Source organism: Ptychodera flava, chromosome 20 (assembly GCF_041260155.1).
Source record: "Ptychodera flava strain L36383 chromosome 20, AS_Pfla_20210202, whole genome shotgun sequence".
Classification (NCBI taxonomy): domain Eukaryota; kingdom Metazoa; phylum Hemichordata; class Enteropneusta; family Ptychoderidae; genus Ptychodera; species Ptychodera flava.
In genome coordinates this window covers 16350591-16377811 of record NC_091947.1, presented here as the reverse complement: position 1 = coordinate 16377811, position 27221 = coordinate 16350591, and the positions used below count along the sequence as shown (strand labels likewise).

At 38.3% G+C, this 27221-nt stretch overlaps 2 protein-coding genes across 2 annotated transcripts; both read left to right on the top strand.

Annotated features, from left to right (window-relative positions):
• Positions 1-367: 367 nt before the first annotated feature.
• On the top strand, positions 368-12917 carry LOC139120165 (putative aminopeptidase W07G4.4). The gene is made up of 15 exons (XM_070684325.1): positions 368-551; positions 3050-3188; positions 3716-3871; positions 4083-4191; positions 4381-4499; positions 4896-5001; positions 5688-5849; positions 6276-6340; positions 6731-6846; positions 7294-7412; positions 8035-8118; positions 8414-8471; positions 8740-8789; positions 9448-9579; positions 10701-12917. Exons 3-15 carry the CDS (start codon positions 3720-3722, stop codon positions 10872-10874), a joined length of 1446 nt encoding a protein of 481 aa, XP_070540426.1. The 5' UTR covers positions 368-551; positions 3050-3188; positions 3716-3719; the 3' UTR covers positions 10875-12917.
• A 1553-nt stretch (positions 12918-14470) lies between these two features.
• LOC139120164 (putative aminopeptidase W07G4.4) lies at positions 14471-26010 on the top strand. Its single transcript, XM_070684324.1, has 15 exons — positions 14471-14636; positions 17648-17786; positions 18109-18263; positions 18541-18649; positions 19120-19238; positions 19875-19980; positions 20173-20334; positions 20675-20739; positions 21090-21205; positions 21724-21842; positions 22566-22649; positions 22885-22942; positions 23184-23233; positions 23681-23815; positions 24777-26010. Coding segments are annotated over exons 1-15 (1578 nt in total). The 5' UTR covers positions 14471-14634; the 3' UTR covers positions 24936-26010.
• The last annotated feature ends 1211 nt before the right edge of the window (positions 26011-27221 follow it).

Genomic DNA, 27221 nt, shown 5'->3' with positions numbered 1-27221 from the left:
CAGCGAGACAGAGGAAGAGAGAGACAGAGAGAGAGATACAGACAGAGAAAGACAAAGACAGATAAAGAGACAGATATGCACAGATAGATAGATAGATAGATAGTAGATAGATAGATAGATAGATAGATAGATAGATAGATAGATAGATAGATAGATAGATAGAGTGGCAGACAGACAAATACACAGGCAGACAGATAGACAGACAGAAAGACAGAAAGACAGACAGAGAAACAAATTAAGATTTCTTTATGCCAGCATTCTCTATACGAACAAATATAATCCCTAGTCAATGGACATATGTATTTCAGGGCACGTAAATATCTATTCTATACCGACGAACTTTATGAATCCAATTATCCAGTGTTGCAATCCAGCCCAGTGATTCATACAGTGCTGACTGTGAGCTACGACTCTTTGGAAAACCTGGCGGAATCCGAGCTTCCGATTGGATGACACCAGTGTGATAACTCACTATAAATATGCATCAGGCCCAGGATGCTTGCATAGTCTGCTTTTGGAACACTGCGTTGAGTGCATACGACAACAATCATGTAAGTACACGATCTGTCTGTGCTTTTAGTACAATTGTCACATATGTTGGGCACCAAACTACTTCTCGCTGTGGTAAAGTTACATGTAGGAAGTTACCTCCGTAGATATGCTATCCGTGCACATATTTTCATTTATTCATGTTATTAGAAAAGGCTTAATTTAACGATCAACTGATCTGAAAAAGATTGAGCAGGGCAATATGTGAACAATAATCAGATACAGTCACACAAATCGTCATATGACAAATTCATCCTTCATATTTGTCAGTTGATAAGTACCCATCATCTCGCCATTTTGCCGGTCTCACCACAGTGGTAATAATTTTGGATGCACCGTGTGCTTCTATGGCTTCCCATGGTACGAAGTGTTCGTTTTCCTATTGTACTGTATCAGTAATCCACAATATTTGTATCAGGCAAGCTGTCGTTTCTGCGACTGCAAAACTACAACCCGTGTGTAGAGCCCATTATGTCGATCTTTTTTTTCTCTCGATATGAGTACAGTTTTATCTAAGCTGAGGATGATGCTGGCGGTAATAAAATGCAGCGTCTGTTACGCCAAGCTATTATTAGCTGTGGGTGGCTCGAACAAGTCCATGAACATCGTCGTGCCTTCCGTGAATATCAAACAACAGCCAATTGCAGACTTGCTATAGCCTGCTTAAATACCCATCAACATTTCACATTCTTTCTCTGTCCGTGTGTTCTTTATCGTTATTCAAGTTATAAAACATAAATGTTGACGAGGCTAATATACTCTTTTTAATACGTGGCATGGAAGGGATTTCTTTGTTGGTGCATTAATATACATCGTATGTGTACACTCAAAGGCCTTGGTTCAATGGCCGGATAGCCGAGAAATAATCCGTGCTCCATATTGTATCTATTGCAGTATTCTAAGGCCCAGCAAAGACGAGAGAGAGAGTGAGAGAGAGAGAGAGAGACAGAGAGACAGAGACAGACAGACAGACAGACAGACAGAGAGACAGACAGACAGACAGACAGACAGACACAGAGAGCAACAGATAGACAGACAGAGACAGACAGAGACTGGCATACAGACAGACAGAAGTGGGCGTGACAAATTGAACAGTTTATTCAATCACAATTGCATACGGATCCCAAGTTTTCAGTTGTAAATATTACACTGAAATAAGACTCCTGTATCTAACGAGAAGTATGATATAATAATTCCATGCCTGTTACATATTAAACTTTTCGCGATCGTATTATCAAACATGCATTCGGTAGTCGATGGAAGAGTGTCACGGTCAGTTTATACCAAATCTTATTCTAACGCTAAGACTTGCAAATGTTAGATTCGGTACACATGTGTACCGAAATTTTGTCTCTTTAAGCTATGGTAATATTTATGCATGATAATGAATCTATGCCATAATAATGCACATCTTGTGAAAATGTCCACCAATTCCAGTGGCCTTTATACAACATTAAAAAGAACGTTAAAACCATTCACGATACTCTATGGTACAAGCTGTTACTGCCGCAGCCGCTTATCGAACAAAATGCCAGTTACCGTTTTTCCATTCAGTCAAATCAAATATTTGCCTCCGAAATTATCTTGGCATAGGCCATAGTATCATTCGCGCAGCATGTGGTACATACACGGTTCCCAGACAAATCGTTGCTGATAACTCCTCTTTTTATTGCTAATGTCAGGATTGTGATATTTAATGTTGCAAATAAGGGCACTTACTGTGAAAAGCTGGCACAGTATTTTTCAGGTATGCCGATACTTCAACTATATGACAAGTTTTTTATGAAACGATTTGCGGAGGCGGCATCTGAAAGGATGAAGTCGACGATGTACCATCATGATCATTTTTAGTTCCAAAGAGGATAAGGACGAAATTTTGATTCGAGAAGCTTTTAGTAACAACGTTCCGTGTATGTTTGTCCAACTTCTATCTCATTTAATATTTAATTTTGACTACAGCGTCTAGATTCGAGTACTTATACGAGTAAAGCGAGCTTAAGTATTAATGTCGTTTTCATGAAGCGTGTTTACAATAGGATAGGGGTGGTAAAAATAGAAAAAATCCCTTTCCAAAATCATACAGACACGCTGGTTTAAAAAAATCGATCACTTTTAAATCAACGAATTAGTGTAAATTATCAAATATAGTATGCATGCAATGCATTATGAAAAAAAGTCATTCGTTAGAGTTATGCTCATTCAAGGAAAAACTGCATATCAGTACACAGTTTTGAGGAGAGAGTGAGAGAGAGAGGGAGAGAGACAGACCGGCAGACAGACCGGCAGACAGACACAGAGAAAGACGAATAGATAGAGAAATACTCAAAGATATACACGTCACATATATTATATTACACACAGACACATATATATATATATATATATATATATAATATATATATATATATATATATATATATATATATATATATATATATATATATATATATAAAGCAGTTCTATTACGGTGTTTTACTTGATATTTTGTTTGACTCCGCAGGGCGTTGCTGTATGATATCGAACTTGTTAGAAAGACTGAAGACCCAAACTTTGATGGTATAATTGTCGTCACCGATAAAATAACTAGTCTACCAGATGCACTGAGCTCAATCAAGACCCACTTGGAAGAACTGAAAAAGGTAATGTAACACCGTCGAGACGATTGCCAAGTCATTCATCTGAACTTCTGTTGGCTGGGATCTTTTATCTTCTTTCAGTGTTCATTCTGTTTGCACAATACATGTTCTTGTTCGACTGTCAAAATCCTGACAGTTAGGAAATGCCTGGTGTTCGCCCAGTTAAATCTGCCTGAATTGTTTCATGTCCAATGTTGCGTTTGATAATGAATTTCATTCCGGACTAAAATTCTCTTACAGTGCGATTACATATAATTATACACGGTACAGACTAGGTATACAAGGCCAAGATCTCGGGATCGAGTTTCAACATACGCTTTGAGACGAAAATATATTGTTTTGTAGAAAAATGAGAATGAAAAAAAAATCAAAAGTTCCCAGGATGTCCCAGTAGATAGATTGTTGAGCCCGCCCAATAATTTCAGTAATCTTGACCGGATGACCGTTGTTATTTTACATATCGATTTGACGATTAACTAATGTGTACAAAACTTACAATAACTACATAGTTGTTTTTTCTTTATTAAAAGGTGGATGAGACCGTTGAGAAGGAAGTGGTGTTCACCATCCTGCAGGATAAACCGTTCAATAATCAGCGGCTGTGTGTTTTCACCGACGGGACCCCTGGACAGAGACTATGATGACGTCAGACGATTTTCTGATGCTGCAAACGCCGGCATGGAGAGGTATGAGTGTATTTGAGAAAGGGAAACCATGAGATATATAATGGTTGATTTACAACACAATAGTTTGAAATTCGAAACAAAACTAAGTCCCGATCATTTGCAAGCTTATATTTATCAAGTTCTTGAAGATTTTAGAGATATGTAGTTATAATGTAACACATGCGCAGTAACACATCTTTTGATTTGTGTGTTCCAATATGTTTTATTACAGGGCTTTGAAGGCCGGCTGTAAGTCCCCTATGCTGGTATGTCCGCAAAATGCGTCCTTCAAGCACAGCCAGTTGGTTGCGGTACTCGGTGCCTTACACGCCGTCTACGTGGTAAGTTCTGATTTCAATGCCGAAATCTTTCCTATATTGATAGTGTCGGCACTCTTGATTAGAGGACAAATTGATTTTCCGATTGAAAATCGAACAATCGTCCTTCCATGGAGTGTGGTTGTGCAGTTCAAAGGACAAGGTTTCAGAAATGTTTCTACTGACGGGCGCTCTTTTCTCACTATTTCACAGCCACTGGAGGCAAGAGAAGCTGACGCTGAAAAGCAAAAGAAAATCGATAAACTTGGTATCTGGCAAAGAGGAAAAAATGAACGTGTTATGAAACTGGCCAAAGCCTTGGAAGGTGGCAGGTACGTACTTCTATGGGAATGGGATTACAGCCATTACACTCACTCACCGACGCATTTCATAGGTGAAATCTGTCTGACAGTGTTCACGTATGTATGTATGTATGTATGTATGTATGTATGTATGTATGTATGTATGTATGTATGTATGTATGTATGTATCTATCTATCTATCTATCTATCTATCTATCTATCTATCTATCTATCTATCTATCTATCTATCTATCTATCTATCTATCTATACAAGGATATGTCGATAGATGTGGAGAGGGGGTGAGAATGGTATTTAGTGTAATGTTTTGGCTTTGGCTTTTTTTTTTTGGCTTTGACTACACACAAAAAAGGCGAAGTAAGTTCGCCAACAACCAATTAATCAAGGGTATTGATATTTTGTTTTAGGTCAGTAGCCCGTGACATCGGAGGCTCGGATCCCGAACGGATGGCTGCCCAAAACGTCGCCACATTTGTCTCTGATCTGTTCAACGACCAGAATTCCGGCGTTTCCGTGAGTACTAGTAATCAATTAAACCCCATAACATCATTTTGTGTAAATCTTACCCTCATTGCGTTATCTACATTTAACTAACATCATCTCATTACCTATAATCACAGATTGGGATGTTGGCTAATTAATTACGAGCACATTCAGTAATATTGAAATATCATTAACTATTACTTGCAGAACATCGCAGCTTGTTAGCTTGAATTGATAAGAACAACATTAGGCCTATTTTCGCAAATTTCACATTTTTGATGAGTATTTTTAATTGATTAACATCTTTAAAACTGGCACATGAGTGGTCGACAATACAGTCCTCCAGTCTGAGACTCGATTCGACTGAAATTATTAAGATAAGGGCGTTCATGGTATTTAGTAGTCTTGGTTACCAATACTGATCTGTGGGGCTTTCATCCGGCGGCCGAGCCCCGCAACGCGGCCTGGGTAACGTTAACCGAGACAAGGTATTCAGCAACGATGCCCGCCAGCGGGCGCTCTGTCTAGTTGTTCATCTTTGCACAGAGTAAAATGAGATTTTTTTCCGACATTGTGACCTCTTTTGACAATGTTGAAGAAGTACTTAATTTTTAAAATTGAAACAAACTAAAAAGAACGGAAAAGGTGCTTTCTCCATTTGACTCTACTTGTAAAGATGATACCAACCAAGTTAAAATCCATCTTTGTTATCGTAGGTCAAGGTGATTTCCGATGAAGCCACGCTGGAGAAGGAATATCCTCTGCATGCCGCTGTGAATAGATGTGCCAAGCACGTCGACCGTCACAAGGGATGCATTATTGAGCTAGAGTACAACGGAGATGGCGAACCAGACGTCACTTTATTGATAGTTGGAAAGGTGCGGCTGTTTATTGCTGACAAATGTCACAACCTCACTTATGTTTAAATTTTACCCATTAAAGAATTCTGTACTTGATCGTTGTATCACCATTTTTACAAAAAGTACCTTTATACTGATCGTATCTCATCACAATTAAATCTCAAGGAAAGTGGTCAAAATGAAATGAAAATGTTAAATTACTCTTGCGCTTGCTTTTGCGAAAAAGTGCACATGGCTGTCACTAGAAAAAGTGGCATTCTTGAAAAATACACGCGTTCCATGAGAATCACATAAAATTGTCAAATCTTGGTATTCTAAAACTTACATACATGCATCAGCATTCTGACCAACGCCCCTATGGTATTTACTGGTCCATTCCCTTTAAGGTAGTCGCAGATTATTGCCAAAATGCTTCACATTACTATCTGATATTTGTTTTATCAGGGTGTTACCATGGATACTGGAGGCGTTGATATCAAGGTTTCAGGAAACATGCGCAGTATGCACAGGTTGGTCGGTTAAACGAAAGGATAGCGTAGAAATGACAAGCATCACCTTGCTGTTGACTACATTTAACATTGATGTTGACTACATGTAACATTGAGTCGTAATTTGAGTGATAAATATCATGAATTGTAATCGATCACTAATTCATTATTTATAAACCAGAACTTTACTGGTGTCAATATCTGTTCATTTACTTAAAGTTGTTACTACTCACCTCTTCACCCTACGATATGAACACATTGAGAGACGACAAGAAGGGCTCATGATGATTTCGTTTTCTAAATCTGTACTTGTCTCAGATACACCGCAAGTTCTCAAACACCAGTATCTGTCGCTGTCTGTCCATTACAGTCTCTTCACAATTTCTTGATCTAACTCTATCGTTCTTCCAGGGATAAATGTGGCGCAGCTGCAGTGGCAGGATTCTTTCAGATACTGTCCGCTCTGAAACCGCCTAATATCAAGGTTCTCGGTACGATGACCATGGTTAGGAACAGTGTTGGGTCTGGTAAATATGCTTCCAAAATTTAATCACAACCACCATCTTCGGGGCGTCATTGAACCTCTATCAGCATCATTACTGTTAAGAATTAACAAATTGCTAGGGACAATTGACGTTGAAGATTCAGAGCAACCACCTCACTTTGACAAAATTACAAAAAAAAAAACACATTCCTTTTAATGTCAGATCTCCTGTACCCCAGTCGTTGCCATAGCAGTCATTTTGCCTGTCATTCGCTTTATTTTTCGTGACGTCAAGCATAACATCGATTTACCTCACTAGTCATGCAGCTTCAACATGACCCATATCACATTTTGCTTGTTCTTTGTTTGTCTTTCCAAGGCTTCTGTGTTGTATTTTTTTAAACATGCGTGATGGTCAGAGCACTGAGAGCTCTGTCTCTATCAGTCAATTCTTTGGGCCTTATCACTTTCGTTGAATTTTTGTTCACAGATGCCTACGTCCCCGATGAGATCATTAAAGCTCGTGCTGGTGTCCGGGTCAGAATTGGTAACACCGACGCTGAGGGGCGTATGGCCATGGCTGATCCTCTCTGCAAGATGAAGGAACTGGTAAGTACTCTGATCTGGCATAAGTGAATGAAGAGGGATTTTGTACATGTACATCCTCGGAAGAAAACATGTCCCATGAATGTCATCGTTACCTCTCTTTGTCAACAAAACCATTCTTATATCAGCAGCTGTTACTTAGTTGGACGGATAGCTTAAAACAGATTAATACGAGATATGCTGGTCTCTTGCAATTTTGCATAACTTATTTGAAAAATGAAATTCAATCAAATTCTTAACCCACGTTACTCACATACCACTTCCATGGCAATAGAAACTACGTCTTTTGTGTTTTATTTTCCTTTTGTTTTGTTTCGGAGTTATCCGAAGCCCTTTAGCTGAGGATGACACATGTTGTACATTCTGCTTGTCCCTTTGATATCCTTAAGTTGTCACTTGCCATGCCAAGTCTGTCTGAGGTTGTAATTTCTCTAAAACATGCTGTGTGATAGGAGCACTGTCTCCAGCAACTTTTTCCGAGTCACAAGGGTAATTATGTCAATGAAAACCATGCCGCCCCGGATATGGCTCTTTATATATTCAATACCTGAACATAAATGCCACATAAAATTGGTCCCAACTTTACCAATATCCGGCATTGACTCTCTACCATATTATTGTATAGGCACTGAAGGAGAAAAATCCACATATCTATACCATTGCCACTCTTACCGGACATGCTGTGAGCACTGTCGGACCAAGCTATTCTGTGAGTAGTTCATTAAAGCTCCGTAAGCTGTATCTTTTTGCTATTTTTCAGAACTGTTGTTTAGTGGTTTCCCTACACTTTCTAAATTGAATCCCTGAACTGTAATTTAATGCCAAGCATTAAGCATATCAACACAACCTATATGAGTATAATTTCCATTGTTATTGTTGAATATTGTATTCAAGTCCGGACTAGAATTCATTTGTAAACAATAAACAATGATCACTACACACATACAAGCTGTGTTGACAAGAAGAATACTTGAAATTTCAGCATGACATAACCTTTTTCACAGATTGTAATGGATAACGGTCCTGCTCGCAATGCTAAACACGCGACTGGCCTGGCAAAAGGTGAGGATATGATGTACATCTAGTTCCATTTTAACTGTCTGAGAACGGTTGTCTTGAAATTCCATATCCCACCTTAGCACAGTAGGCCTATAGTCTCTCTCTCTCTCTCTCTCTCTCTCTCTCTCTCTCTCTCTCTCTCTCTCTCTCTCTCTCTCTCTCTCTCTCTCTCTCTCTCTCCTCTTCGTTTGTACAGAACAACAGAACAAGCGCATCTGTACGTACTCGAGTATAATAAATAATGGGTATTTCTGAATCTTTATCCCTTAAGCTGGAGGAGACTATGCTGATCCTATAGAAGTGTCAACCATACGACGTGAAGTGAGTTTAACTTTATTACTTTAATTACTGTATTTCATATGTTTCAAAAGCAAAGGTATTGAACAGACCCGCCATGATAAGAGAAAAACGCCATCAACGTTGATGCGAATGTACGATATTGACGGTAGAGCAGGCTGCAAATGGAGCAATGATTAAAGATTAGAAACGTTGCACGCGATTTTGCCATGTAAATTTTGAAACGTGGCGGTTAATTTAAGGCATCTTGGAGTAATCAAATGTCACTGTTCGTTCCTAGGCTAACATAATGTACATAACCCATGGACAAGTACGAAGCACTGACCGAGAAAGAGCCGTTATAAACTACGATTTAACGATGAATCCACCGTAACACTTGGTAGCAAATATTGATCGATGCTGTAGCAAGCAAATTTACGTTTTCACATTAAGTTACCATGTAGTTAGCTTATCGAGTCAATACAACAAGTACAGAAATACACTCGCCAAGTAGGGGTTCTGTTTCGAATCGCCTTTCTTCATCAACAAGCCTTCTTCCCTTTGGTCTGCTTTTTTGTAACTGTACAGTAGAGTAAGCTAGACACTCTTCTTAACAACTATGGAATTTCTGTGCTTACCAATCAAACATATTGCGTTTAATGCATGCACGAAATAAATTTCCCTCCTTACATGTTGACCGTAGGATTACGAGTACAATAAGGGCACGACACAGTATGAAGACATGATACAAATGGGTCTTAATGCCAGTGCGAGCAGCTCCAGAGGTCATCAACTCGCCGCTGCGTTCCTACTCATGGTGTCTGGTCTGGATAAGGTGAGTGTCGAGGTTTTCTCCGCTGCAAGCATTAGTTGCATGTGGTAATCAGTCAACTCAACCCACGAAGAAGACTTGTGATACGTAGAGGATGTATCTACACATTCTCGGACAATATATTAGCTTCATTGTAATCCCAATCTAGTAATTTGCATCTTCTTTGCTTTATAACCTTCATGGATGATCATGCTTCGCTGACTCTTCAATCTCGTGTTCCAAGTAAAGCACTCTTTAAAAACGAAATCGCTCAATAATAAAACTACATGTAAAGTGATTCGAATAGCATGTACGTGTAGGGTGTGATCAAACTCTTTGCGGCTATCGGAGTCTGTATCTCACCAGCTTAAGCAAAAACTAAAAGGCAGGGCACAGAAGGACAGCGAAGGACAATGAAATGGTGAAACATATAGTTTCTGTACGTAATTAGGCGAATGACAACATTTTCAGCACACTAGAACAGTAGGCCTATTATCCCCTATCCTGTTGTAAAGATATTGTCCTTCACCATATTTTGCACTGGTAACGTTGTCCTTCGCCCAATATAGCGAAAATGCTGACCTTTAAGATAATCTACACTGATAGCATTGTCCTTCGACCAATTATAGTGTCCTTCACCATATTCTCCATTATAATATTGTCCTTCGCCCCTATTTTGCAGTGAAAATAGTGTCTGTTACCCTATTCTTAGTGAAAATGGTCCTTCACCCAACACTGTAATGAAACTACTGCTCTTTACCATATTCTGCACTAATAACACAGTCCATAGCAGCGTGTTGTTAAAATGCTGGCCTTCAACCCATTATGTGACGGATAACACAGTCAATCATGACGGATAACACAGTCAATCACCCTACTCTTGAGAGGTTGCGCTCTCCTTTACTCGGTTCTAGACAGAAAATACTGCTCTCGTCCTTTCTGTATTCAGAAATATCGTCGTTCGTAATTCTTTGTAGTCTTTTGTATAGTCCTTCGCTTTAGCCTCATACCGAGCTTGAAAAACAATTTGATGTCGAAAATTAATGCCATATAAGCTCAGATACATTAAAAACTTAACTCTGTACATGTCTCGCTCTAATTTACCAGTTCATTTATTTGTTGTTTTTTTTCTTCTGCCGCAATAGCATGGCAACGACGCTGACAATCCATTGCGGTTTTCTCATTTGGACATCGCCGGATCCGCCGGACCGTACCCTGGCATCCCAACGGCCGCCCCTATCGTAGCTTTGGCTGCCCAGTACGTCTTACCAAGAATCAAACCACCAAAGGAAGACGAGAAACAGGAAAAGCAAGAGTGAAAAGCCAGCCCAGAGAAAAGCTCTTTAAACAGTGACTTGTACTCCTTCCGCGATTTATATCTCCTGTTACTGATGTTATTGAGTTTTCCAAACAGTTTTGAGTCGTGGTAAATTTTGACTTACACGCGCTTGTTAGTTGGTTGCGCAACTTTCACTCGTGAAGGTAGGAACGGAAAGTAGTCAAGCAAAGCGAAATATATCGGATCAGAGAACAGGTAGTATGATCGAAGGAGAGACGTGACGTCGATGTCACAAGTGTAGCAAGCATTGCCAGTGAAACAGGAGAGGGTATAGTAAGCACATTGGTTTGATTGGATTATGGAATATTGATTATTTAGAAAGGTTCGTATTTTACTAAAAATCTTGCTGATTCGAGGGGATGCTCATAGCAGGAAATTGCATGTTTTTACGTGTTTGAAATTGCATGGAAGCATTTTACTCTGGACATCATAGCACAGAGCAAGCGATTTGTGCAAACAAATATGGCAAACGAGTCGATGTATCTTTGTTGTTGTATTTCCTTTCAGTGGGGATTGACCATTTGTATTTTGGATGAGCTGGTCAGAATGCGTTCACGAAATATCCAATATTTGACAGTTTTTGCCTTGCACTGTTATTGGGTAGAGTAAGCGTGCTTGCATGCATACATTTCCCTTAAATTTCCACTTTTTGTGAGCGACCTCTTACGTGAATATTTTTCGCGATAGAATTTTTCCCGTTTTGATCACTCCCTTCAAATATCAAATGGTCCACCTCCTATGGGAAGAGTGTCATTTCATTGCTGTTCATGTTTCATTCGGAAACGTTCGTTCTGAGTGCATTTGACGATGACAAATAAACAAAATCAACCAACACTGAAAACAATGACTGCAATAACTTAAAGAAGACTAAGGGGGTCGTCGATCATAAAAGCTACAAACATAATTCCTTAGTTTAGGCGGGGTAAGGCTCTTATTAGTTTTGCGTGCGTCAAAATCGCTGTAAGGATTTTGCTTTAAAGGTAGTTTGCACCTCGAAAGTGAAAGACTGAAACTTTTGCTGCAACTTTCCTCAACGAAACTTTCAACCATTCTCTTACCAAAGCAAGAATAAAAATAGGGGTTCACCGGGCAAAATTTGGTACCGGAGAGATAAATTTCCTTAGATTTTCCGCCACCCATTTGTTAACTCCATAAATAAATTTAAATTTTCGACTTTCTACAGACTAAGAAAATTTTTCTTTCATCAAGAGCTTTAAAATGAGAGGTAGATCAGAAGAGAATTGAGAAAATTTGAAAGCCCGAATTTCTGTCCCCGAGTCGCGTTCTACCATAATAAAATAAAATGAAATAAGACCATAAAATCATAATAAATGCACACATGACATCGCTACAAGTCATGACCCCGACTAATGGCCTATCTGTTGCAAATGCATTCTATTTTGACACTTTTTGATACAATTGTACATAGGGGTCCATGATTTGTACCAGTAAATCATGATAGATCGAATTTTTCTGAAATATCTTCACGTGGTTCGAACGTGTTGTTTCCTGCCATGAAGAACAGTGTGAGCGGAAAATCTGTTTATCTATATGTCATGTGTAGAGTTTGCATCTTGTGTCCGTGAAAGAAAGGTCGGTATTCTCCATACAGAATAAACAACACAGTTTTCTTATAACTAACATTACACTAAGGAGTTTCGTTTTGAAGGGGATGACTCCAAAACTAAGGAATTACGTTTGTAGTGCGCCAGCTCTTATGATCGACACCTCTTTGGCAGATTCTCAGCACAACTTATTTTCAAAACGCTCTTTCTGTTTCTCGTTCTATCTTCGTTTGGCCAATCGTTAGACTTGTTTATCACCATAAATTCTCCCAAGCCTATAGCTATGCCGACTTATGCGTTCAACCAAAAGTCTTAATTGTGCAGAAATTCATTGAATATTCTAAAACTCACTTATAAACCATTTCCGATTGAATATTACGTGTTTGAACTATCAGTGAATGTGAAAGTACAGGCAAACAGTGTCAGTGAAGATTAAACTGAAATGGATTAATACCAAATTGATATGTGTACTGTTTATTGGTACCATGTCTGAGTTGGCTCTTATAACGTATAAACAACTGGATGACAGCCCGGGGTGACGAGAGGTTAGCAAAGTCAATCAGATAGGACGCTGACTCGCAAGTGTTAGAGGTAAAAGAACGCCTCAGCGTGACCTGTCAACGACCCTTTTAACCCCTATATGTTTCAACATTGTAAATTACAAAGAATCCATAGCAACATCAACGGACGAATCCATTTGCGAGGAACTTTCTTGTTCAGTCTCCGTTTGGCAAGTCGGTTGATATATATATATATATATATATGTATATATATATATATATATATATATATATATATATATATATATATATATATATATATATATATATATATATATATATATATATATCAACCGACTTGCCAAACGGAGACTGAACAAGAAAGTTCCTCGCAAATGGATTCGTCCGTTGATGTTGCTATATATATATATATATATATATATATATATATATATATATATATATATATATATATATATATATATATATATATATATATAAGTATGTAAAATATATAGAAGTATGTAAAATATATAGAAGTATATATGTATGTATGTATATATATATATATATATATATATTGTACGTTGTGTGTACGATATATATATAGAAGTATGTAAAATATATAGAAGTATGTAAAATATATAGAAGTATGTATGTATGTATGTATGTATGTATATATATATATATATATATATATATATATATATATATATATATATATATATATATATATATATATATATATGTATATGTGTATGTATGTATGTATGTATACACCGTACACACACAACGTACACACACGTTCTCGAGCTACTTTGCGCCTTTACCGATAGAACTTTCCTGGGTTCCTCCCCTCTTCATTTGAGATCGAAAAATTTACCGAAAATATTTTACTCCGCCTGCTGTTTATTTGATTCTTGTGAAAAACGGACATTGCTAGCATTTTTTTCTTAGTTTCAAAAACAAAAGAATTTTAACAGGCAAAAAGTGAAAGCGAAGGGGAAAAAGAGAATTCCATCTTGTTAATATGCTACCAGCTACCTACACACGCGTAGACGTCTACCTGACTCAGTAAGGTACGTTATTCTCGATGACCTCACGGTAACCTTTACCTGGTTGCTTTGGATAACCTAAATGGGAAAGGATATTCACCATAGTAACACCTATATATTTGTCCAAACAACACAAGGCTAACGTGTCTTGTGACAGCATGTCTAGACAGCGAAGCGAAACAGTTTTTTCCTTGTATTCGAGGTCGTCGAGTCACATTGAGGACACTACGTTACCTCATAATGAGACTGGATTATGCCTTTCATGTCTTCACGACACCACGAATAAAACAACGAGGTCTTTGTATCATTTCAACTAGCACACAGCTCAACAAGCTAAATTGGTACGTTCTCGAACATTTTGATGGCCTGTGTACTTTCTGTCAATCACCTTCAGTGCTGGGTACAAATATTCTCTCAGCTGATACGGCATTTCCTCCCCTGCGTCTAAAATGGGTCATCCCTGATCACATGGTTCGGCGGCCACTAGACACACGCCTCCTTTTGCTGTCCTTATTTCGAGAGTCACAACACGTTGGTTATAACACTCGCAAAAGATTTTAGTTGATCTGCTGACATTCTGCTTTGTAGACTGACACTGTGAGGCAGAACTCTGATCAGTCATGTAAGTAACATCTATTAGCTCTAATTCTGAAAGCTAAGTAGGGCTGGGAGCTTACAAACAAGTTTCATGTACAGCATGTCAACAATCGTAAAGGCAATATATGGCCTGGCTTGTACTTGGGTTGCACACCATGGAGGTCATACTGGCTTCACTAAGCATCAATTGCACCACAGTCAGTTGAGATTTAGCACTCAGGACTAATGAGGACTCGTTTGGGGACAGCTTAAGTTACTCGCACGCTGTCAATATCGTGAACATCAGAATTGACGGTGTTCAGTTGGCGTCTTTTGCCAACTGTAACCAGCAACGGGAAATTGGTTTAATGATAGACGGCTACTCCTTGCATACAACAGCTGAAGCTTGAATCTGCTCTGCTCGTGCCATGGCAGAGAATGAAAACTGTGCATTCAACGCGGGTCTGAACGCACGCGGGGTCTTACTGAAAAGTTAGTTACAGAAATTGATATTAGCAGAAGATTGTGTGCCTATGTTAGGCTTCGTACTCCTTAGATCTTCACTCTGCTTGATACAAGTCTGCCTTCTTTCAGTTTCAAAGTTTTACTGCAAACAAAATTATCGTAAGGCAATTTTTATTTTCTCGTCATCAGTATTAAAATCAGCGTGAAAAAATCAAATTCAGTAATGGACTATGATTTTCACGTTGATACTGCTCATCGCAATTTTTTTTTAGTTTTATGAAAGGGACCCGAGAAGTCTTTGTTTGCCGATACATATCATTGCATGCTAAGTATTTCCACCGACATGGGGCCGGTCTATATATACATTCTTTCGGTTACACCTTACTACATTTAGCACGTCTCGCTCATTACAGTCACACATTAGCATGCTAATTAATCACCTATTCAGTTTCCAGTTTCGAAGGGGTTAATCAGGTCGTTAGAATAGCGAAATGTCAGGGATATGTTCGTGTAAGAATTCACCTGCTCAACTGGAGGAATAGACTAGATAACAGCAGGTTTTCCTGATCGAAATAATTCCAGTCAACAACCTCTTATTTTACATGCTGCCATGCTAAAATCCGAATATATTTGAAAATAAATTGGTTTGCTGTATGATTTTATATAAATTTAGATTTTATGTTCAATAAATAGATGTTCGTGTTTTTGAGTTATTGCTGGAGAGTTTATGAACTGTTTCTGTGCAAACGCAGTAGGTGACAATGTAATCAGCAAACTGCCGTAATCTGACCCAATTCTGTCATGGAAACTTCATACTGCCACAATGCCTGTCAGAAAACCGTAAACGTAGCTAGCACACCTCGGTTTTGAACATTTTGTAAACCAATTAATAACTTCCCCGCAGTAAATTTTAAAGCGACAGTCCTCCATCCCTGGTTTCAGCATTAGCTGTTGTTAACACTGATTTTTTACGTGATTTTAGTCATTTGTGCTACTTAGAAATATGTGTTCGGCAATGCACTTTATTCATAATAAAGCTGATAAATGGCGTAAAATTTCAAAATTACACAGGGTTTGAATTGTATACACCCTTATTATACACGAGTTTGCTTTTGTTAAATTCGCTCACGGAGCGAGAACTAATAGTTACGCTTATCCTAATCCAGGACAGTAAATTCGATAAAAAAAGAAACTCACAAACATATATTGATTATATCTGCACGTCAATGAGTCAAGATAACAGTTTTTATGCGTGTACCTTTGACCCAAAAATGATATCCCAAAATTGCTCTTTGTTTCCTCCGCCCCTTCTGTTGTAGGTATATATCTTTGGTTTATGATCTAGGTCAGATGGTTGTACATGATCTCGCCAGAGCTTTTATATCAGATTACTACTATTATTAATAAGTTTAAAAAACTGCTCAGTTCAAAAATACTGATCAACTGTGCAGTCTCTGTTACTTTGTATATAAAGCCTTGAAATTGAGAGAATCACACGTACACAGTGATTGATGTATGCATTCTCTTCACTGTTCTTTTGTCACATGTTACAGTTGACGAAATTGTATGTATTTCCCTTTCTTTCTTTCTGATTTGTAGTATTCTCTGTCACAAGTTATGTATTCTATATAATTCCTCTTTGTATATGGGCCGGTGGCCTTGGAATGCAAATAAATTCTCATTCAAATTTCTGTTATATTACTATCACATATACATGAGTCATCAAGCTTTTACTCTTTATTTAACTCACATTGAATAAATCACATTGATTAAAGTAGTATGCGCGTCAAAAATGAAGGACTTAAACTTTTGATCATACTTTCCTTAAGAAATATTTCAACCATTCTCTTTCAAAATCAAGAATAAAAATCGGGGGGCACCGTGCAAATTTTGGTAATAGAGGAACAACCCAAGATCTACCAATATTCGAAATTCAAAATGGCCGCCATCCCTGTGTTAACTCTATGTAGAAAAATACAAATTTTCGAATTTCGAAAAACTAAGCCGATGAAAAGTTTTTTTACACCACGAGCTTTCTAAATGAACCCCAACAAGTGGTATATCAGAAGAGAATAATAAAAGTTTGAGAGTCTGAATGTATGTCCCCGAGCGGAGGCGCGTTCTACCTTAATTGCTTTTAAAATATGAAACTGTTAACTTTTGAACTTTTTCTTCCATTAAAAGTCGATGCAGCTGATTTTCTATCATTTGTTATGTTATGTGTAGTTGCGCAGTATTCGGGGGTTACGTACTTGACAAACATTGCAAATGATAACGGAATATGGAATTATAATAATAATCAGAGAAGTACCTCAAATTTACTGATGTTTCAAATCCAAAGTAGCCACTATTCTATGTTTATTCCATGTGCGATTGTTTATAAAAAAACAAGACCACAAAAATCACCATTTTCATCTTCAAGACCGTATATGCTGAAAACGAGAATTGGATAGTTTTAGAGACCAAATATCTGCCGCAAGAGATGCATGAAATTCAAGACTTTACATGTACGTAGAGCAAGTACGACGAAATTTGAATCAAGGTATTCTCACAGCTCGTCAGATTTTTACTTTTTTTCACACGACTTCACAGGGCTCTCCCGTATGACATCGAAATTACAACAGCCGTGGACGACAAGAACTTCGATGGCATAGTTCTTGTCACTGATAAAATCAGCACTCTACCCGCAGCATTGAACGACCTGAAGAAACCTCTGGAAGACCTGAAAGAGGTATTATCAATAGTTTCTCAGAGGGCGTTAGCTTACAGTCGGTCTGGTTATCGACTTTACGAATTGGAAGACGCAGAGGTGTCCTGATCAATCAAATTATATTTCACTAGGACCAAGTAACTGAGGGTCGATAAAATAAAGCTTAACCACTTTGTAAGATGTTTATGATGAAATAAAATTATGAGATGCATGTCGGATAAATCACGTGGTCATTAAAGGAATGGTCTTAGAATAAAGGCAGTGCTTTAACATGAATCTGTCTTCGAATTTTGTACACAAAAAAGGTGTCTTATTTTCTTTTTCTTTCGTTTTCCACCGACAGAATGACAAGTCCGTTGAGAAGGATGTAGTGTTCACCATCCTGCAGGGTGAACCGTTCAATAATCAGCGGCTTGTGTTTTCACCGACGGGACCACTGGACAGAGACTACGATGACGTCAGACGATATTCTGACGCTGCCTTGACAGGCATTGAAAGGTCAGGGGTGACTTTGAGTCTTGATTTCCATGGATAGAAATGAAGCAAACGTGTGGCCGTTGCATGTTGTGTATGTTTGACAACATATTTATTGGTGAGCGACACGTTAAAAGAGCTATAGCTGTGAATAAATTTTGACAAATTTTCCGTGGCACAAATCAAAGGAAAATGTAGTGAAACGTAGCCATTAAAATAGGATATAACAGGATTTAGACATGGAACTAAAACAGTAATTTTACAAGTTATGTACCACGTGTTTGTATCTTTATTTCCCCAGAGCTCTGAAAGCTGGATGCAAGGCTCCGCTATTAGTGTCCCCACCAAATGCATCGTTCACCCAGTCCCAGGTAGCGGCAGCGCTTGGCGCCTTACGTGCCGTGTATGTGGTAAGTGGGAATGTCCGTACGCACAGTATATGTTGCAATTCCCAATTCGTACCTTGTAGAGTGGTAAATTGATATGACTGTGCTCTATAGCTTCTTTTCTCCTCTGTCAATAAAAGATACCCTCCAGTTACCCGACAATTACCATCCTAACATGATAGCGAGGTGAATTTAAAATAGCATGCTTTTAGAATAAATTGTATGTTACGATATACATAGACCGTGGAGGCTAAAGTTCGACAGACTTTTGTAGGGAAGTGGTTGTCCAAAACTGCATTTGTAGACAGATATGACGAAAGAGGAAGCTTTTCACAAGACTAATTTGTTATGAACCTGCCATCAGAGTCCATCACTAGTACTTGTCTGGTACATTGGGGAAACCAGTAAAAAGCCATGACGATTTCTGTATTTACAGAGTCATGCGTTCGACGGTTGTTTTCGTCCATACATTGGTTTCATATTTATCTTTGTAGCCATTGGAAGTTAGGGAGGCAACGCCCGACAAGGCCAAGAAGATTGACAAACTTGGAATCTGGAACTCGGTAAAGAAAGATCGCTTTCTGAAAGTAACGAAAGCCCTAGAAAGTGGAAGGTATATCCTTTAAGATGTAGATATATTAAGTAAAGTGTGATGTAAGCGACACGTGTGATCGCTTGATAGATATTGCTGAAAAGAGAAACTTTAAGGGAAACATGTATCAGTTTGTAGAGAGAGCCATATGAAAAAGGTCTTATTCAAAGAAATTAAGTAAATAACCTCAAAACACAGCCAAATCAAATAGGGGTACAATATACACACGATATAAGTTCATAACAAAAGCGGGAGATTAATTTTATCTGTAAACTTTCCGTTTCTTCTTGGAAGGGGTTTTAAATCAATTTAGCCGTCACGTGTAACTTTTTTTGGAACATTATCTACAATTTTAGATTAAATAATCATGATAACATATGCCTCTAAAGTCTCCATTCAGAAGAATGGGAATCTGTTATTCCATGTAAATATCTTGATAAAAATTTATCAAATCTTACAACACATCGATATATGAGTCTACACCTTGTATACATTTTTCACACTTAAAGTGTACTCTGCTTATTTCTATCTGATCATAATACCACACGGCTTGTTATATCGTCAGCTGCGTCCTTTGTAAAAACAAGGAATCAGGAAAATCTATACACATTATTTCGAAATTTCAATGGTGACCAAGTTATTTTTCTTCCCAATTAGATCGGTAGCCCGTGACATCGGAGGCTCCGATCCCGAACGGATGGCTGCACCAAATGTAGCAACTTATGTCACCAAGTTGTTTGAGGATCCGAAATCTGGGGTAGCTGTAAGTCCACAATAATATTTCTGCATTTCACTGTTTTTCGCAATTTCGTCTGTCAGAAGTCTTCTTTTATAGGGACATACATTTTTGCGATGAACGTCTTTTAACAGCTGCCGAATACTCAGAATATCAAGAACTTGATTTCCAATTTATCTATAAAATGATGCTAAGTGGGCTCAATCATCTCTGTCACAGGTTAAGGTTATCAAAGATGAAAAAACTTTGGAAAGGGAGTATCCTTTACACGCCGCTGTGAACAGATGCGCAAAACACGTTGACCGTCACAAGGGATGCGTCATTGAACTAGAGTATGTCGGAGATGGCGAGCCGGAGGTCACGGTGATGCTCGTTGGGAAGGTAACCGAATATAACCATTCCGTCAGTTTTAAATGGAGGATATAGTTGCGTTTTGAATACAAAGGGACGTGTCTGCCATGCATTTGTTTGTGCAGCACCGGTTGCAGTAGCGAAGACAGTGGTGAAAAGTCTAGGTATAGCTTTGACGATTGTTCAGTTTGAATGCTCTAATGATCGTGATTTTTAGGGGGTTGGGAATCCAAAAATTTGACTTAACAACAGAGATAAGAAATTCTAAACTAGTTGTTGTCCACGGAATTTATTATCGCCAAGTATCTCGGAAAGGACATTGAGAAACCTTCCCAGTTCTTTCAATCAAATTTCCATCCTTTTGTATTAGGGTGTCACTATGGATACAGGTGGTGTCGACATCAAAATTTCAGGTGGCATGCGCAGTATGCACAGGTGAGTCAATAATATCTTGGCAAATCTGAGAATTGGTTAAACTTACACGATTACTTAGTGATTTACTTAAAACCTAATTGCTCTCAACGTTGCTTACTCGCTCACATGCTTTATTTATTTATTTATTTGTTTTTTATGCATTTATTTAATGATTAATTTATTTACATTTCCTGTGTTAGAACAAAATTTTATTATTATTGAACGTTCCACTATCTGAAAATGAATAAAAATGTTGACCACTATATGTAGATTTACAATAGATCAGTTTGCATCCATCATCAGTTTACAAACACTCTTTGGCAGTCTGTATGTGGCTGTCACATCTAAACGTTTCTCGGCGTTGTTTCCAGGGATAAATGTGGCGCAGCTGCAGTGGCAGGATTCTTTCAGATACTGTCCGCTCTGAAACCTCCAAATATCAAGGTTCTCGGTGCGATGACCATGGTTAGGAACAGCGTTGGATCTGGTCAGTACGTCCTGATACGTTGATGTAAACCAGAGTGCCAATCATCATCATGATGGTCATTATCATGTCTCCTCCTCCTCTTCATCATCATCATCATCATCATCATCATCATCATCATCAACGTCGTCGTCGTCGTCATCACCTTCACCACCACCATCATCATATCTTCGTGCTCTTCTTTGTCGTAATCGTCGGCGTCATCATCATCAACAACGTCGTCGTCATCTTCTTAATCCCCACCACCACCACCGCATCATCGTCCTCTTCGTTGTTGTAATCGTCGGCGTCATCGTCACCATCATCATCATCATCATCAGCAGCGTCGTCGTCATCATCGGCACAACTGTAGGAATTTGACATGTAATTGCAAATCTAAAACAATCTCACAGTTACAGAGAATAGACCCTAATTCATTCTTTTATGCCTTTTTCCCGGCGAGTTTCTTTTAAGATTCTGCCTCATTATTAAATAAGTTATTCGGCGACATTTTCATTTCTGCTCATCAATTATATTCACAGATTCCTACGTCCCTGATGAGATTTTGACAGCTCGTTCCGGCGTTCGTGTTAGAGTTGGTAACACCGACGCCGAGGGCAGGATGGCCATGGCTGACCCGCTTTGCAAGATGAAAGAACTGGTAAGAATAATTTATTGAAGTTTATTTATATTCTCGGTAAATTTCCGATGCAACTTCAATAAGTATAAAATCGTCTATAACTTTACAAACCAAGAAATTGGAACTGAGGTATTTTTCTAGTAATCGCACAAATAGAATGACATTCAGTATGACTGTTCTTCAATAAACATCGCGGTTGCTAACAAGCCTAGTTTCTGAGTTTGCTAACGTGATCAATGATGCCAGCTTCGTTGTCATGGCGAAAAGCTAGTCAAGCTGACAGAGGGTCTTCTTGCTGTGAATACGTAGGTTTTTTTGAGATCGCTTATGGTATATCTTTCCGCTGAGGCAGTTGTTCTCAATTAATTTGAGGCTTTGTATCGTCTTCAAGAGGACTCCTTCGAAATTGGCAATTTACGACATCAAGTGTTTGTGTAAGCGACACCGAACGATTTCATGTAAAGGTATATTTATGACAAGGAACATTGATCATGAGCAATCCAGTAAACTACATATGCAAATAGCGAAGAGCTCTTTCAGTACCTCTTAAGAAAAGTTTCACATCTATTTCTAGGTGAGTGATACCCGCCAGAACATCTCTCCATTTTGCCAACGGCTACAAATACAAGATATTTAAAATCTTAAACCTACAGTGCATCTCTTCGAATATAAAAAAATCTCGACAATGTCTAAATGTCCACAGGTGTTTCAAACAAGTTTTCATCTCATAACATTGTTATACAGGCTCTGAACGAGAAGAATCCACACATTTATACGATTGCTACGCTGACTGGGCATGCCGTGCGTACTGTTGGACCCGGCTACACTGTAAGTATACGATATGAAAGGATGTACATTTTAAAGAAAAAGGGACGGATGTAGAAAACAGACTTTGGCATATCGTCAAGTAGAGCGAGTGCAGACATTTTAGACCAATAGAATGATCGTGCATACATGTGATGCTGGCATGTAGATATACCATTGAAATGATCTATTTTTTGGTCCAGCTAAAACAAACTCTTCTTTATCATATGACTAAAACAAGCTGTTCTTTATAACCTAGATTGTTATGGATAATGGACCGGCACGCGAAGCAAACCACGCCCAAAATTTGGCAAAGGGTAAGGCCTCGTCTCTACTTAAAAGTTTTAAACGACAAAAATGTTGGAGGAAAATTTCAAGTTATGGAGTACTTCTGTAAAAGAAGAGTGGTCGACGCTTACTAACTATCAACTTGTAAAGCTATTCTCTGTGTAGTTTGTCTTCGTTTCAGAAACTCGTGCCAGCCATGAGACCTTCAATATGCAATGAGGCGTTTTTTCACTTTGAATACAAATGTACTTCATCTCTTTTTCCCCCCAGATGGAGCAGACTTAGCTGACCCGCTGGAAGTGTCAACGATTAGACGTGAAGTGAGTTTTGTTCCAGTTAAAATATATGCTTAAGAGTTTTGTGGGCATTATGACTTTATGCAGAGATACATATCCACCTCATATTCCATTTGCTAAATATTTGCTTTAGACTACCGTTCTTCAACATACATCTCTAATTTTTCAAGCAAAGGAACTGATCTTTCTTTGTCCACTTTCTCTGAGCATTTAGGACATGTCAAACCATAGATAGTAGCTCTATACTGTGTATGTTCAAACAGATTGATGTTCGTAAGCACTCTTTTGACCTTATTCAATAATTCGTCCAATTCCCAAGAGTCCTAGATAAACATGTTGTGCGAAATTGTTCCTGAAAGAAATCCATATTTTATCTGATCCCCCCACCCCTGAGTTAACCCGGGAATAACCGTAACAGTGGAATTATATCTGACTGTTTTTTTTTCATTGGAAATTTCTTTCCACGCGTAGGATTATGAGTACAACAAGAGTTTATCCCCGTATGAAGACATGGTACAGACGAGTGTGAACCCGGCATCTGGACCCGGGCCTAGGGGACACCAGAATGCTGCTGCGTTTCTGCTCATGATTAGTGGCCTGGACAAAGTAAGTAGTCATGTGACTGTCACGTGATTGCGCTGTTTTATTCCTTAACTAACTCTAGGAACAGTATAGTTTTAAATAGACATAAAAGCAGTCTTCAAGAAAAAAGCCGGCATGTCAAACATAACTATAAGCGAACATTATCTGGGTAGCTCTGATATACGATGGGATATGTCATTGATGTAGAACTTTGCATAAGTGGTTTTCGTCAAATTATGTAGCTGCAGTCAAATGTAATCGTTGTTTAACCAAATAACCATGTTCGTTTAATTTGAAATTGTACGTCCTTGTGACTGTGAAGCATAGTAGTATTTGACAATGCCACTTCACATCACATTCTGTGGTTGGCATGCCCTTCGTGAATACTATAGATGTCGGACCTTTCATCAACCGGTGAGAGCTTTAGATAAATAAAATCATACAACAAATCAAATCACATATATATATATCTTGTTGCGCTATTTGTATGTTCAATTCTTAGAAAGTATAACAAGAAAACGTTTTTAGCAAAAGGTATTGACAATCTAGTATGTGTCGTCGTATTATTGGGTGTAACGGTTCAACGGTATACAAAACTGAATTGGGGAATCTTGTCCTTACAGTTACTCGTGAAACATTTTCCATCATATTTATCAGTTGGAAAATACCGTATCTTCCAAAGTCATGTCGAAGTGTCCAGTGTTCGACCTGTGAACACAGCATGTGTTTGTGTATAGCAGTGAATTTTAGTCCGGATTAGAATTCATCCGTCAACTTTAAAAAGGAGTCTGCAAGGCTTTTGCTTTGTATTTCATTTGTATTTCATCGTACTGTAGGGAGATTGAAGAAGGACAAGATGTATTCGTTTTCCAGAACGAATGTAAATTGAGAATAGTGCATAGCCAATGTCCCTTTAATTTCGAAAATTTTACACTAATGAAAATTGATCACAAACTAAATCTGCACTAACTGATTTCTATCGCAGCACGGACTTGACTCCGAAAGTCGTCTGCGGTACTCTCATCTGGACATCGCCGCCTCTTCCGGTCCTTACCCAGGACTACCAGTAGCCGCTCCCATAGTAGCTTTGGGAGGCCGCTATCTCCTACCAAAGGTCATAGACGAAGAAGCAGGAGACAAATAGGCATCACAACGACGAAGCTATCACAAAGACCTTTCCAAAAGAGTGGCATATACTACTCCAGATTCAGTTCCCTGTATCGGATGTGATTCTTCGTAATATAATGATGAAAATTATGGACATTAATTTCAGCATCTTGGCCATAATGAGGCTGCGGCAGTATCGTTTATTGGTTGCTTAAAATTGTTGCATAAAGCTGCTTAAAGATGTTCAATGTGCAAAAGTGACGAAACTGCACAATACTCATTGTTATTCCTTTGAAATGTTATACGTTAAGTTTGATAATGTTTTCAGAGTCCGACATTGTCATGCTCTTCACAATAGTAACAGGAATTACATTTAACCGATAATCGATAATTCGCTTGCAATGTACTTTTTGTCATCGAATGTTTTCCTTCGCAATGTAACTCCTAGCTCCGTCAGCTAGATTTATGCAAATTTGACGCTATAAGACAAACCAGTATTAGTGTTTTCCATTTCATGCGTTTGAAACTTTGCAATCGTTGATCTAAGTATCCACACGCACTTTTACATCATTCGGCCTAAAATTTAAGGTGTACACAAACCAGTTACTCCTTTTCGAATCATTTAGTCGAATAGGAAGCACAGAGAAGAGTGTTGATCGTCGTGTTTGGAAATTAACTATACACATTGTGAAAACAGCTACATTGACGTGATGGCAAATGAATATGGTGTTTGTAACGGTACAAAACTGTTACAACGTTGATAAGGATTTTTTGTTAACCTAGATCAATAAGTAATGTTTAAATGTACTGTTTAATTTCTCGCTTTTTACTCAATTACTTCAATGCCCATACAGTGAAACTTGCATTTTGCGGTATATACAATATATATAGTTGTACTCACTCGCGTCCGATAGACGCATGCTTTGCTCTTTCCGATTTAAATAGTGTTTCGTACTGTAGCTTCCTCTGTTGGGTACTCTTTAAAGACCCCAGAAGCTTCCTTTGTACCTGATCCAATTCGTTTTGTCGGAGTTGTTTTCCCAATTTTCAGGCACGATTAAGCGGAATAATGAGTCGAAAATAAAACGATAAAAGTTCACCAAACCTTTGAATACACGCTGTAAGTTGCTCTTTCGTTTTGTCCTCAATGGTTCCCCTGACTGGTACCAAAATCATCAAGCGTCAAACAAGATTATAGACTTGGATCGAAGCCATGTTCTGAGAGCAGCCGTACAGACAAAGGTTACATGTACCTTGTTTCCAATGGCACATAGGTGTGTCTCTGTGCCGCCCAAAAAATCCCAACTTGTTTTGTAAATTTCAGAACAGTGCATGAAATTTGGGCTGAACATTTAAAAAAGGGGCTTAAATTTTGATTTACCTTGATAGGTATGACGTAGTGTTGCTAGGTACCAACCTGACACAATGACATTTCTTTTCAAGTTTGACTTACGGGTAAAGTACTGTGTATATTGCACAAATGCTAATTACAAAGAGTGTTACAGCAAGTGCAGTGAGATACTTGCAAGCAGCGATCAATTGTTCTGGAAACAACCACAGATTTCATACACAAGGGGCGCTTGATACAAATGCGAAAGCTACAATAGCCAGTCACATGCGGAAGTGTCACATCCCTTTGACAAATTTTCTAGGGAAAAAGTATTTGCTGATGGAAAGAACTTACATATTGGCATTTTCATTTTCGCTTTTTTCATATGAGAGACTTGAACTGGGGGGAGGGCCTAACATGTAATCATATAAAAAAAAGTCAGAATGTTTGTCAGCAGAAGATTTCAACTTTTACACTGTGCCATACGGTTCACGCAAAACCAATTGACTAGGCCACGGCTATAGCTTGTTCAGGGTGGAAGAGCATTATAAACTCGGTAACAGTATTCAATCTTTATCACACTACGTTTTTAGTAAACTACGCACTTTTTACGGTAAGATAGGAAATCCTGACAAGTTCTTAGAGAGGTCTACTATTTAATTAACAAGCGACCGTACGGCCGATAGAGCCCCGCTGTGTTATGTTGAGATTAACTATTTGTGACACGTGTTGATGACGATGGAAATCTGTCATAGCTCATTTCAGGATGGCCTGACCAAAAGTGTCAAAAACATTTTCAAAAATACACAATTTAAAATGTCATCATAATTTGAATATATCATAATTTGATCATCCCTATGAACCTGTCTATTATATATTAAAGTTATCAGACGAGCGGTTTAGCCGAAAAAATTTGGCCCACAAATGACAAAAATTGCCTTAAAAATACAAATTTGCACATTTCTTCACAATTTGAAAAAATCTGAAATAGGT

Coding starts and splice junctions, on each gene's coding strand:
- LOC139120165 (XM_070684325.1), top strand. CDS start 3,720: ATGAGACCGTTGAGAAGGAAGTGGTGTTCACCATCCTGCAGGATAAAC. Junction 8,119..8,413: donor CTGTCGGACCAAGCTATTCT/GTGAGTAGTTCA, acceptor CCTTTTTCACAG/ATTGTAATGGATAACGGTCC. Junction 8,790..9,447: donor TGTCAACCATACGACGTGAA/GTGAGTTTAACT, acceptor TGTTGACCGTAG/GATTACGAGTACAATAAGGG.
- LOC139120164 (XM_070684324.1), top strand. Junction 17,787..18,108: donor CTCTGGAAGACCTGAAAGAG/GTATTATCAATA, acceptor TTCCACCGACAG/AATGACAAGTCCGTTGAGAA. Junction 19,981..20,172: donor ATCCGAAATCTGGGGTAGCT/GTAAGTCCACAA, acceptor TCTCTGTCACAG/GTTAAGGTTATCAAAGATGA.